This window comes from Oryctolagus cuniculus, chromosome 17, assembly GCF_964237555.1.
Source record: "Oryctolagus cuniculus chromosome 17, mOryCun1.1, whole genome shotgun sequence".
Classification (NCBI taxonomy): Eukaryota; Metazoa; Chordata; class Mammalia; order Lagomorpha; family Leporidae; genus Oryctolagus; species Oryctolagus cuniculus.
Window position 1 is genome coordinate 47,342,061 of NC_091448.1, and position 12,926 is coordinate 47,354,986.

A 12,926-nucleotide genomic window follows, 5' to 3' on the forward strand; every position below is an offset into this window, starting at 1 on the left:
CATATGGGTGCCTGTTCAAGACCTGGCTGCTCCTCTTCCGATCCAGCTCTGCTATGGCCTGGGAAAGCAGTCGAAGATGACCCAAGTCCTTGGGCCCCTGCACCCACGTGGGAGACCCGGAAGAAGCTCCTGGCTTTGGATCGGCACAGCTCCAGCCATTGCAGCCAATTGGGGAGTGAACCAGTGGATGGAAGGCCTCTCTCTCTCTGCCTCTCCTCTCTCTGTGTAACTCTGTCAAATAAATAAATATAAACACACACACGCACACACACACACACACACACAAAACAAAAACCTGTGGAAATAGCAAGAATCTTGAATGCCTTAAAATACAAAAACCCTGAAATTAACCTCTCCATCAGAAAGAGATATTCCTTCAGAGCAAATGACCAAAGAGAACATTTTCCAGCTCAGAATTTCTCTGGCTGTAGCTTCCATTCACTTACTGAAGGAGCGAGGAGGAGAGCAGAAAGACATCACTCAACGTCTCTGCTGTGGCGATTGTCAGCTGGACGGCCGTGGGGAGCAGAGACCACTTCTGAAGGATGTACGACTTCCACTCGTCCACGGGCAGGTCCATTGCACTTCAGATCTGCGAAACGCGGAACATAGAAGCTCAGATTTGTACACAACAGCTGGAAAATCACTGAGCCATCCACGTGAGCGTAAAGCAACAAGGTCCCTGCCTGTGGTCTCTTTCTACCGTTCCAAGCTGGGGAAGGACCTGTATTCTCTCACTCCAATTCACTCAGCATCCTCTCGCTGAGAAATGCTTGTGGGAAGCTGGCTCTGTCCCAGACACCAAGCCAGCCCACAGCGCTATGAGTCTTAGGCCTGCGCCTCAGCTCAATAGGCTAATCCTCCACCTAGTGGTGCCAGCACACCGGGTTCTAGTCCCGGTCGGGGTGCCGGATTCTGTCCCAGGTGCCCCTCTTCCATGCCAGCTCTCTGCTGTGGCCCGGGAAGGCAGTGGAGGATGGCCCAAGTGCTTGGGCCCTGCACCCCATGGGAGACCAGGATAAGTACCTGGTTCCTGCCTTCGGATCAGCGCAGTGCGCCGGCCGCAGCGTGCCAGCCGTGGCGGCCATTGGAGGGTGAACCAACGGCAAAAGGAAGACCTTTCTCTCTGTCTCTCTACTCTGCCTGTCAAAAAAAAAAAAAAAAAAAAAAGAAAGAAAGAAAGAAAGAAAAGAAAACAAGTCTGATGACTGCAGAGAGCTGCCCTCAGGCCCCTCTGAGACCTTCGCCATCCAGGTGGGACTCCTGAGAGACACCCAGGTTCTCCCCTCTCACTGACCCTTGCGACTACAACCGTCTCTCTCTAGGTCCAGTTTTCTGTTTCAGTCCGCAGCTCCCTGCAGTCCAAGACCTCACCAACCCTGGCGTGGCATTCTTTCCAGAGCGTCAGAGCGTCAGAGTGGCTCCACACCTTCAGGCCATCCTGCACCGGGACAGGTGACAGTCCTCTGACTTGAATTCACGAATGCTCCTGAATGCTAGCACACAGGGAAGTCCACGGCTTTCTAACTCAAACCCCGCTTCTTCCTCTATCTACTCTGCTATCCCAGCATGCCAGGCGATTCCACCTCCGCAGGGTTTTGGCACAGGCACAGGCACAGGCACAGGCACTCTTATCTGGAGTCCACCTAGCAACTTCCTACAAAACCTTCTCCTCGATTCAAACGGCACCTTCTTTGGGAAGCCTCCCCGATCTCCTGAGTTGGGCAAGTCCTCTTCTGTGACTTGCGGGAACTGAATCTTATTTACCTTCAGAGGGCCCCTGGATGCCACGGTTCAGGGCTTAAGGAATCCAGTCGCTGCCTTGAGCCTATTTAGCCGTAATTATAAGGGGGGGGGGGGCAGCTCTGGTTCGGCTCTGGCTTGCCAGGCTGACCGCGCGCCAAACTCCCGGTCGGGCGTTCTCGCAGGTGCCCAGGCCGAGCTCGCGTAGCTGGGTCGTCGGCACGCTCCGCCGCACGCGCGCGACACCCGGCGCGCCCCGCGTCGCGGCGCTCCGCCCCCAGGCCCCGCCAGCCCGCCACTAGGCCTCGAACCCGGCCTCCGCCAGGTCACGTGCGCCGTCTCGGCCAATGCGCAGTCTGCTCGGGCCCTAAGCCCCTCCCTAGGCCGCGCGCACGTCGTGGGCGGGAGTGGCGCGCGCAATTCCTCTGGCCAATTGCCGTGCAGCCCGCGGGACCCCGGTAGTGAAGGCAGGGCTGCTGCGAACCCCGAGCGCGGCAGTTGGCGCGGCGGAGCCATGGTCGGCCACCTGAGTGAGGGGGCCATTGCGGTGAGGAGAGGCTGGGAGCGGTCGTGGGCGCGCAGCCGTGCGGAGCGGGGACGGAGGAGGGGAGCCAGGGCGGTGGGCGGGACAACGCAGGAGAAGCAGATGGCGGGGGAGCCGCGGGGGTTTACCCCGCGCTGATCGGCGCCCTCTTGTCGCGGGAGCCTTCCAGTGTTCGTTACACACGCTCAACGTTTTTCTGCCAAGAAAACAGACGTGTACTTTGTTCGCATCTCCCTCGCCGGCCGCCCTTCCCCCATCCCCCCAAACTTCTCGAGAGTCGTCTGTTTCCAGTTACTCTGTGTCCTCGCCTCGCGGCACCTGCCGTGGGTCAGCCTGGTCCCCGCGGCGCTGGGGCCTGTTGATCACCTCTGCCTTTGGCCTCTGGCTCAGCTTGCCTAGTCTTGCTTTTGATCCCCTGGCTCCTCCCCCTCCACCCCTGGCAACTTCATTACCATCCAGAAGTCAGTTAACAGGTTTCTCCGTGCCAAGCCCCCTTTACTCGAAAAGACTTCTGTACTCATCCGTCTACCTAGTGTATCAAAGGCATCTTAAATGCCATCTGCCCGGAGCAGATCCTTTATCTTCCCAAGTCTGGGTCTCCGGATGTTACCCAGCCAGAAACAGTTCACACGTCCAGTCCAGCACCAAGTGGAGCGTATTTTACCTTAGCATAGATCCTTTATTTATTTTTGGTTAAGATTTATTGACTTATTTGAAAGGCAGAGTTACAGAGAGACAGAGGCAAAGAGAGAGATCCTGCATCCTCTTGTTCACTCCCCAAGTGGCCGCCGTGGCTGGAACTGGGCCGATTCGAAGCCAGGAGCCAGGACCTTCTTCCAGGTCTCCCGCGTGGGTGCAGGGGCCCAAGCACTTGGGCCACTTTCTATGATTTCCCAGGCCATAACAGAGCTGGATCGGAAGTGGAGCAGCTGGGATTCGAACCTCCACCCCTGTGGGATGCTGGCACTGCAGGCAGAGGCTTAGCCCATTGTGCTACAGCACCAACCCTGTTTGTTTCTTTTTAAATATTTCTTGTATGTGAAAGGCAGAGTTGGAGAAGGAAAAGGAGAGAGAGCTCTTCCATCTGCTCCTTCACTTTCCAACATCCTGGAGCCAGGAGCCTGGAACTCTGTGCGGATTTCCCGTGTGGGTGGCCGGGGCCCAGCACCTGGGCCATCCGTTGCCGCTTTCTCGAGCGCATTAGCAGGGAGCTGGATTGGAAGAGGAGCAGCCAGGGCTTGAATCAATGCTCATCTGGATGTCAGCTAGAGGCTTAACCCCACTGTGCCACAACCCGGGCTCCCCACGTAGATCTTTTAAATCCATCCACTTCTTCCCATCTATACTGGCACCTTCATTTCTTGGCTTGACTACCCTCTTCCCACTATTCTTTTACTCTCTTCTATAGCCTTAAAAAAAAAAACCTTTAAATTCCTGATACATTGCATACTCTTGCCTTACGCGGGGCTCTTTTTTTTTTAAAGATTTATTTATTTGAAAGTCAGAGTTACACAGAGAGACAGAGAGGTCTTCAGTCCGATGGTTCACTCCCCAGATGGCCGCAAAGGTTGGAGCTGCGCCCATCCGAAGCCAGGATCCAGGAGCTTCTTCCAGGTCTCCCACGTGGGTGCAGGGGCTCAAGGACTTTGGCCATCTTCTACTGCTTTCCCAGGCCATAGCAAAGAGCTGGATTGGAAGAGGAGCAGCCGAGACTAGAACCAGCGCCCATATGGGATGCTGGCGCTTCAGGCCCACTGCATCACAGCGCCGGACCCTTACGTGGGGCTTTTGAACATTCTTTTCCTTCTGCCTGGGTTCTTCACTCCTCCCTCATGGGCTAACATAATTTTCAAATCTTAAGCTCAGTAGTTACTTTTGGGGGAAGTCTTCTTTGACTTCACTTACTAGGCTAAATTATTTTATTTTGGGACTGTAATTCCTGTGTGTTCCCTTGTTAGATCTGTGACTTTGGGCAGAACACTGGACTGTTTTCCTTCTGTAATATCAGGGTGATGATGCCTAGTACCTTTTGCATAAAGTAAGAAAGTGTGTTAATACATTTAAGTGTTTAGCTCATTGCCTGTTACATAGTAAATGCTCAGTATATGTTACCTGGGATTAATAGTCACACGTGTAATTTTACATTGATTGCTTATTGATTAATTGCTTATTGATTAATGTCAGTTACGGTCTGTCTCCTCCAGTAGGTTGTAAATTCCATGGGGCCTGCAGTCATGCTGGGTTGTTTTTGGTTCCCACAGTGTCCCCAGTACCTGGAGCAGAGCTGACGAGTTGTAGGTGCCTGGCAAATGTTTGCTAGCTGCGTGAATGATTAAGACAGCGGAAAGAAGGATAGAGCTGGATGGGGAAGAAAGGCAGGAAGGGACAGACAGCTGTCAGAGTTGAGTGAGTTTTGTAGTAAGTTAGGGATGGATGGATGCCGAAGCCTGGGACTTGTTGCAACTTGTAGCCCTCCTTTACTTTGTAGCTGCTGCCTTGCACCTTTGGGAGAAATAAGGGTATCTTCACTTTAAATGGAATGTTTGTGTTTATAGGTTCATTTAAACAGTTTAGTTTTCCTTAAAAATTTTTTTTAAAGATTTATTTATTTGAAGGCAGGGTTACAGAGAGAGGAGTAGGTAAAGATCTTCCACCTGCTGGTTCACTCCCCTCATAGCAACAACAGTCAAGGCTGGGTCAGGCCAAAGCCAGGAGCCTGCATCTCCCACATGGGTGGCAGGGACCCAAGTACTTGGGCCATCCATTATCCACTGCTTTCCCAGGCACACTAGCAGGGATATGAACCCGAAGTGGAACAGCTGGGACCAGAACCGATGCCCATAAGGGATGCTGATGTTCCTGGTGGCAGCTTAACTCCCTGTGTCACAATGCTGGCCTCTTCTCAAATACTGCTTGGATTTTGTTTGTTGTTTATTTTCTTAATAAATGAGAAAGGAAGTTTTTGCATGTGTGTGTGTGTGGTGATGGAGTGAGGGTGAGGAATCTCTGGGCTGTGACCATCACCTAAAGCAAGTATCATTTTCGTTACAAAGACAGCCCCAGAGAGTAAGCAAGTGAAACACAAAGGGTGCAGGCATTCTGGACGAGAGCTTACATGGGGAGCTACTGTGGGAAACAGAACAGACAGCATTTGTATGTTAAGTCATTGGGTCATAGAAAGAAGGGGGAATAGAAGTGCTGTTTTTGACCATTTTCAATATGACATACTTTATGATAGTACTTAAGTACCCCTGATAGGTACTTTTTTTTTTTATTATTACCCCATTTTACAAATGAAGAAATTCAAGTGCAGAGGAGTTAACTTGCCTCTCGGGGAGGAGGGATGGTTGTGAGGATTTGAATGCATGTGCTCTTGATTAGGCCTAGTATTTTTAGTAACAATGTTAATTTGGAAAATTTAAGACTTTTTATCTTAAGTATATATGTAATGCTCTATGCTTTAGAAAAAAGTAGTGTTACAGTTGTTACCGGAGAAAATGCAGGGTTCTTGTCTTCGTGCAAGAAAGAATTCAGGCGTGAGACAGAGTAGTGGGAGGTAAAATAGCAAGGTTTATTAGGGTAGGGACATCCGTAAGAACGGATGGGCACCTCTCCAGACAGGACCTGAGAGAGAGTGCCCAGTTGCTCAGACTGGGGTAGGGGGAGCGAGGTTACATGGTTGAGTAGAGAGAGATTACACCTGGGCAGACCAGGTGGGCGGCTCAGCAGAGAGGTGGAGGGCTGAGCGCGCAGTTGAGGGGTGGGGGCGGTTATGGAGATGGGTCTTGCTTCCCCACCTCTGCTCCTTTTGGAACATTGGAACAAAGGGCTTTTTGGATGTAAATAGAAAAACTTCTATCTGAGTTTTCCCCTGAAGGTATCAGACAGGAGGAAGGCTAGCTGGCACCATCCTGAGTTTAGAGGAAGGGTGAGCAAGACCCCCTGGAGAATGGGGATGGGGAGCAGGGTATTTGAAATGCAGATACTGGGCTGCATCTGGGAGATTGTGGAACATTTGTCAGGCAGAGGGACGGTGACCCCCACCTGGCAGGTTATCAGGTAGAAGGGGGCAGGGCAGGATTCGAAGGCCGGGCTGCCCCTGAAACATTGTCCGGATGACTCAGATGCAGATGCATATGCTGGACATAGATGTCTTCTCTTTATGCCTTTAGGTCACACACACATAAGCTCATAACTGACTTCCTACCTAACACAATCAGTATTTATGATGACATTTTAAAGGAAGAAAGAATAGTGAAGTGATACATGCATGTGGTTTTATTTTGGTAGTTGGGTGCCCCCAGGCTAAGGCCCAACTGCCCCGGGCACATCCTCACTCCTGCTGTCACGCCTCAAACTCGGGAATAGATCTGGGTTTTGGTCCCTGTCCCTGAGCAGTTGGTGCTGCTGTGGAAGTGCTTTTTAATTTAATAGGCAGGAATTTGGGGGTGTCTCTATCGCTGGGTCACTCCCCAAATGTTTGCATCATTCAGGACTGGGTCAGTCCAAAGCCAGGAGCCTGGAACTCAGTCCAGGTCTTTGATGTGGTTGGCAAGAACCCAATCACTTAAGCCATCACTGCTGTCTCCCACAGTCAGCACTAGCAGGGAACGGGCTTCAGTAGCCTGGGGCGTGCATGAAACCCAGGAGCTTTGATTTGGGACACAAGTATCTTAATTGCTAGGCCAAATGTTGGCTCCATGTGTGATTTTATTTATTTAGGATTTATTTGACAGGCAGAGTGGCAGAGAAGGGTAGGAAGACAGAGAGAGAGCTTTGATTCCTGGTTCACTCACCAAATGGCTGCAGTGGGCAGGGCTGGTCCAGGCTGATGCCAGGAATTCCATCTGGATCTCCTACATGGGTGGCAGGGGCCCAACTAGTTGGGCCATACTTCCTGGAAGCATTAGCAGAGAGCTGGATGGGAAGGGGAGCGACCAGGACTCTAATCGGCATCTGATACGGGTTGCCTGTGTGGCAAGCAGCGGCTTAACCCTAGTGGTTTCTTTTCTTTTTAAATATTTTTTATTTATTTATTTGAAAGGTAGAGTTACAGAGAGACAGAGACAGAAACAGAAAGGTCCTCTATCTGCTGGCTCATTCCCCAAGTGTTCGAAACAGACGGAGCTGGGCCGATCTGAAGCCAAGAGCTTTCTCCGGGTCTCCCATGCGGGTGCACAGGCCCAAGCACTTGGGCCACCTTCCTCTGCTTTCCCAGGCCATCAGCAGAGAGCTGGATTGGAAGAGGAACAGCTGGAACAGGAACCCATTCCTATATGGGATACCGGTGCTGCAGGCAGAGGCTTAACCTACTACACTACAATGCTGGCCCCAACCTGTGTGGTTTTTAAATTGAGTAGAAAGATTGTTTAATGAAATTATTGGCCTTCTGCTCTACCTTGCTCAGTTCTATTCCCTAGAAGTAGTTACTTTGTAAAAAACATCTTTACAACAGTTTCATTTACATATAATAGAAATAGACATTTTAAGTATATAGTTTGAAAAATTTCTTTTTTTTTAAAGATTATATATATATTTTTTTTTTGAAAGAGAGTTACAGAGAGGCAGAGAGAGGTGGGGGGTCTTCATCCGCTGTTTCACTCCCAACCAGCCAACATGGCCCAAGCTACACTGATCTGAAGCCAGGAGCCAGGAGCTTCTTCCAGGTCTCCCACACAGGTGCAAGGACCCAAGGACTTGGGCCATTTTCTACCGTTTTCCCAGGCCATCGCATAGAGCTGGATGGGAAGTGGAGCAGCCAGGACTCAACCGACACCCATATGGTAGCAGCTTTACCCACTATGCCATAGCGGCTGCCCCCTTATTTATTTATTTGAAAGAGTTACAGATTGAGAGATCTTAAATCTGTGGGTTCACTCCCCAGATAGCCGCAACGGCTGGGGCTGGGCCAGGCTGAAGCCAGGAGTCAGGAGTTCATCTGGGTCTCCCACATGGGTGGCAGGAGCCCAAGCACTTGGGCCTTCAGTTGGTTTTCCCAGGTCTTTAACAGAGAGCTGGATCGGATGTGGAGCAGGTAGGTCATGAACTAGCACCCATAAGGAATGCTGGTGTGACAGGTGGAAGCTTTACTGCTATGCCACAGTGCCAGCCTTATAGTTGGCAAGTTTTGTACCCCTGTAACCAACACCTTAACCCAAATATAGAACATTGAGACTTACTCCTGTTGTTTCAGTAGTTTCTATTTTGTTAAATAGTAGTCTGTTGTATGCTTGTAACACAGTTTGTTTGTTTACTTCTTGTTGGGCATTTGGGTTATTTTCATCTCTTTGGCTATTATGAATAGTGACACTTAACATTTATGTATGGATCTTTTTGTGGAAATTTTCATTCCTGTGGGATAAATAGAAGTGCAATTGCTGAGTCATATGGTAACTGATTAACTTCATAGGAAATCACCAAGCTGTCTTCCGAAATGGTCATGACAATTTTAGTTGATCCATATCCTTGCCAGTGTGAAATATCAAACTTTTTGATTCTAACTATTGCAGTGAATGTGTAATGTCTTCTTACTGTGGTTTAAGTTTGTACTAACCCTAGTGACTAATGATGTTGAGGATCTTTTCATGTGCTTACTGGCCATTTGTATGCGTCCTCTTTTGTAAGATGTCCATATCCTTTGACCATTCAAAAAATTGATTTGTAAGAATTTTTTATTCTGGGTATGTCATTTGCTACCTATAAGTATTATATATATTTTCTCTCTATCTGCAGCTCTCCTTTTCATGCTTTTAATGGTGTGTGTGTGTGTGTACACCCATGTTTATAATTTTTTTGAGAGCATTTTTAAATTTTGATGAAGTTCATTTTATCACCGTTTTTTCTTTTCTGAATTGTATTTTTGTGTCCAAAGAAATCTTTGCCTATTCCAAGGTCTTAAATCTTTTGTCCTATGTTTTCTAGAAATTTTGATCTTGCTTGCACATCATTTCAAGTTTTTTTTTTTTTTTAAACAAAAGAGAACTGGCCTCTTTTTTAAAAGTATGTATTTGAGGCCGGCGCCGCGGCTCACTAGGCTAATCCTCCGCCTAGCGGCGCCGGCACACCGGGTTCTAGTCCCGGTCGGGGCGCCAGATTCTGTCCCGGTTGCCCCTCTTCCAGGCCAGCCCTCTGCTGTGGCCAGGGAGTGCAGTGGAGGATGGCCCAGGTGCTTGGGCCCTGCACCCCATGGGAGACCAGGAAAAGCACCTGGCTCCTGGCTCCTGCCATCGGATCAGCGCGGTGCGCCGGTCGCAGCGCGCCGGCCGTGGCGGCCATTGGAGGGTGAACCAACGGCAAAGGAAGACCTTTCTCTCTGTCTCTCTCTCTCACTGTCCACTCTGCCTGTCAAAAAAAAAAAAAAAAAAAAATTAAAAAAAAAATTAAAAGTATGTATTTGAGTGGCAGAGAAAAAAAAAGGAAGACAAAAGAGGGAACTCCATCCTGTGGTTCATTCCCCAGCCGCCCACAACAGCCAGGACTGGCCTCTGCTGAAGCTGGAAGCCAGGAATTCAGCCCAGGTGCCCTGCATGGATGGCAGGACCCAGTTACAGCGCCATCAGTGCTGCTGCCCGGAGTCTGCGTCAGCAGGAAGCCAGTCAGGAGCGGGAGGCAGGTCTCGGAGCCAGGCAGCTGTCCTGACCACTAGGTTGAATGCCCACCGTTAAGTTTACCTTTTTATGTATGATATTTTGTCATTTCCTCCCATTTAGATATTCAGTTGTTCCAGCAGTATTTGTTGAAAAGACCATTGAGTTACTTTGTCACTTAGTGTGGGCCTGTTTCTGGGATGTCTATTTTGCCATGTATGTTGATGGCTACGCCAGTACCACATTGCCTTTAAAACTGTAGTTGGATGGTAGGTCTTGAAATCTGGCAGTGTAGAGGCAGGCATTTGGTGCAGTGATTAAGACCCTGCTTCTGGAGCCTGCTTGCCATATCAGAGTGCCTGGTTCCATCTGACCGCCTGCTGGAGGCAACGGGTGGTGCTCAAGTACTTGGATCCCTGCCACTTACATGAGAGACTTGGATTGAGTTCTAGGACCCTGGCTTCAGTCTGGGCTGCTGTGGATGTTTTGGGGGTGAACCAGTCAGTAGAAGGTCTTCTTTTGTGGGCCAGGGTTGTGGCACAGCAGGGTAAAAGCCACTGCCTGCTGTACTGGCATTCATATGAGTGAGTACCCGTTCAACAGCGCATTCTGACTGCCCCACTTCTGATCCAACTGCCTGCTAATGTGTCTGGGAAAGCAGTGGAAGATGGCCCGGGTACTTAGGCCCCTGCCATCCATGTGGGAGACCAGAATGGAGTCTAGGTTCCTGACCCAGCCTCGGCTGTTGTGGCTATTTGGGGAGTAGACCGATGGATGGAAGATTTCTGTCTGCCTTGCCCTCTCTCTGTAACTCTCCCTTTCAAATAAATAAATAAAAAATATCTGTCTCTATGCCCTTCAAATAAAATGAAAATAAGTAAAAAGGAAATTTGGCAGCATAAATTCCACAAATTCATGTCTTTTTCAAAAAAAATTTTTTTTAAAGATTTATTTGAAAGACAGAATTAGAGAGAGAGAGGAGGGAGAGACAGAGAGCAATGTCTTCCATCTGCTAGCCTGAAGCCAGAAGCCTCTTCCAGGTCTCCCACATGGGTGCAGGGCCCACGCACTTGAACCATCCTTAGCTGCTTTCTCAGGCGCATCTGCAGGGAGCTGAATCAGAAGTGGCGCAGTGAAACTCCAGCTGGTGCCCATAGGGGATGCTAGTGTTGCAAGCCACAGCTTTGCCTGCTACACCACAATTGCAGCCTGTCAAATTGTTTTACCAATTTTAGGTTCTGCATTTTCATACACATTTTGGAATTCAGCCTGTTTCTAATACAGAAAGCCTGATGAGATTTCAATTAGGATTACATTGAATGTATAGATTGGGGTCAGTTAACATCTTGAAAATAATTGAATCTTTCAGAAGATGAACATGGTGTTCATTCATTAGTTTTTCTTTACTATCTCAGAAGTGTTTTGTAGCTTTTAGTATGTAAATCTTGCCTATATATTGTTAATTTATTCCTAGGTATTTTACCTTTGATGGTACTTAAGTGACATTTTGGGAAATTGCATTTTTAGTTATTTATTTCTACTCCATAGAAATACAAATGGGGACAGGCTCAGCAGTTAACATCCACATCGCATTTTGGGGTGCCTGAGTTTGGGTTCTGACTCGGGTTCCTCATTCCAGCTTCCTGCTGGGATACAGCAGGTGATGGATCAAGCAGTTGAGCCCTTGTCATCCACATGGGAGACCCAGATTGAGTTTCTGGCTCTTGGCTTTGGGTTGGCCCAAGCCCTGTTGTTGCAGGCATTTGGGGAGTGAACGAACCAGTGAATGAGGTCTCTTTTTGTCAGAGTCTCTCTGCCTTTCCGATAATTAAAATCAAAAATAATTAAAATCAAAAATAATTAAATAATTTCTGTATGTCAGCCTTGTGTCCTGCCAACTTAGCTAAGATGATTCACTTGTTTTTGCAGATTCCTTAGGATTTTCTGTGTGCACGATCATATCTGGAAGTAAAGGAGTCTGTTTCTTCCTTTCCAGTCTTTATGCCTTTTATTTATTTCTCTTGCTTTACTGAATTAGGACCTCTAATACCAATTGAATAAAAGTGAGAGTTACATCCTTGTATTTTTCCTGATCTTAGGAAGATATCATTCACAGTAGATTGCTTTGCAAATGCTGGTTGTCAATTTAAGCCTTTCTTCTATGCCTGCTTTGCCGAGACTTTTTATGATGAATGAGACTTTCAAATTTTATCAGGTGCTTTTTCTCTATCATGATGATCATAGTTTTTCTTCTTTATGCTGTTATTGTGACAAATTATGTTGATTTTCAGATGTTGAGTGACCTTTGCCTTCCTGGGATAAATCCCACCTGGTCATGATATATTCATTTTAAATAGTGCTTTTTTTTTTTTTTTTAAGATTTTATTTCTTTATTTGAGAGGTACAGTTACAGGCAGAGAGAAGGAGAGACAGAGAGAGAGGTCTTTCTTGTGCTAGTTTACTCCCCAAATGGCCGCAGCAGCCAGAGTTGGGCCCATCCGGAGCCAGGAGCTTCTTCCTGGTCTCCCACACTGGTACAGGAATCTAAGGACCTGGGCCATCTTCTACTGCTTTCCCAGGCCATAACAGAGAGCTGGATCAGAACAGGAGCAGCCAGGACTTGAGCCAGCACCCATATAGGGATGCCTGCACCACTGGCGGAGGATTAGCCTACTGCATCACAGCGCCGGCCCCTAGCGCCGGGTTTGATTTGCTGTTTGTTGAGGAAATTCTGCATTAGATTCATGAATGATCCAAGCCTTTAAGTTTTGGTTCTTAGAATGTCATTGTTTTGGGGCCGGTACTTTGGCACAGTAGGTTAACACCCTGTTCTGAAGTGCTGGCATCCCATATGGGCACCGGTTCGAGACCCGGCTGCTCCACTTCCAATCCAGCTCTCTGCTATGGCTTGGGAAAATAGAAGACGGCCCAGGTCCTTGGGCCCCTGCACCCACGTGGGAAACCCAGAAGCTCCTGGCTCCTGGCTTCAGATCGGCGCAGCTCTGGCCATTACGGCCAATTGGGGAGTGAACCAGTGGGTAGAAGACCTCTCT

At 48.6% G+C, this 12,926-nt stretch overlaps 2 protein-coding genes across 5 annotated transcripts in view; one reads left to right on the forward strand and one right to left on the reverse strand.

Annotated features, from left to right (window-relative positions):
• Positions 1–2,024, reverse strand: part of SMYD4 (SET and MYND domain containing 4) — a 63,558-nt gene extending 61,534 nt beyond the window's left edge. For 3 of the 4 annotated variants that reach the window (XR_011383626.1, XM_051824515.2, XM_002719045.5), the window contains exons 1-2: positions 1,768–2,024; positions 447–592 (exon numbers count right to left, since the gene is read on the reverse strand). Coding sequence is in view for 2 of the 4 variants with exons in the window: in XM_051824515.2 (XP_051680475.2) it covers positions 447–580 (134 nt within the window). In the remaining 2 variants the exon portion in view is untranslated. The remainder of the gene's footprint in view (positions 1–446; positions 593–1,767) is intronic. The other variant, XM_070061184.1, reaches the window with a different exon arrangement.
• An 81-nt stretch (positions 2,025–2,105) lies between these two features.
• The window catches only part of RPA1 (replication protein A1), a 61,839-nt gene continuing 51,018 nt past the window's right edge, over positions 2,106–12,926 (forward strand). The window contains exon 1 of the mRNA XM_008270927.4: positions 2,106–2,290. Coding sequence (XP_008269149.1) covers positions 2,258–2,290 — 33 coding nt within the window. The 5' untranslated portion in view covers positions 2,106–2,257. The remainder of the gene's footprint in view (positions 2,291–12,926) is intronic.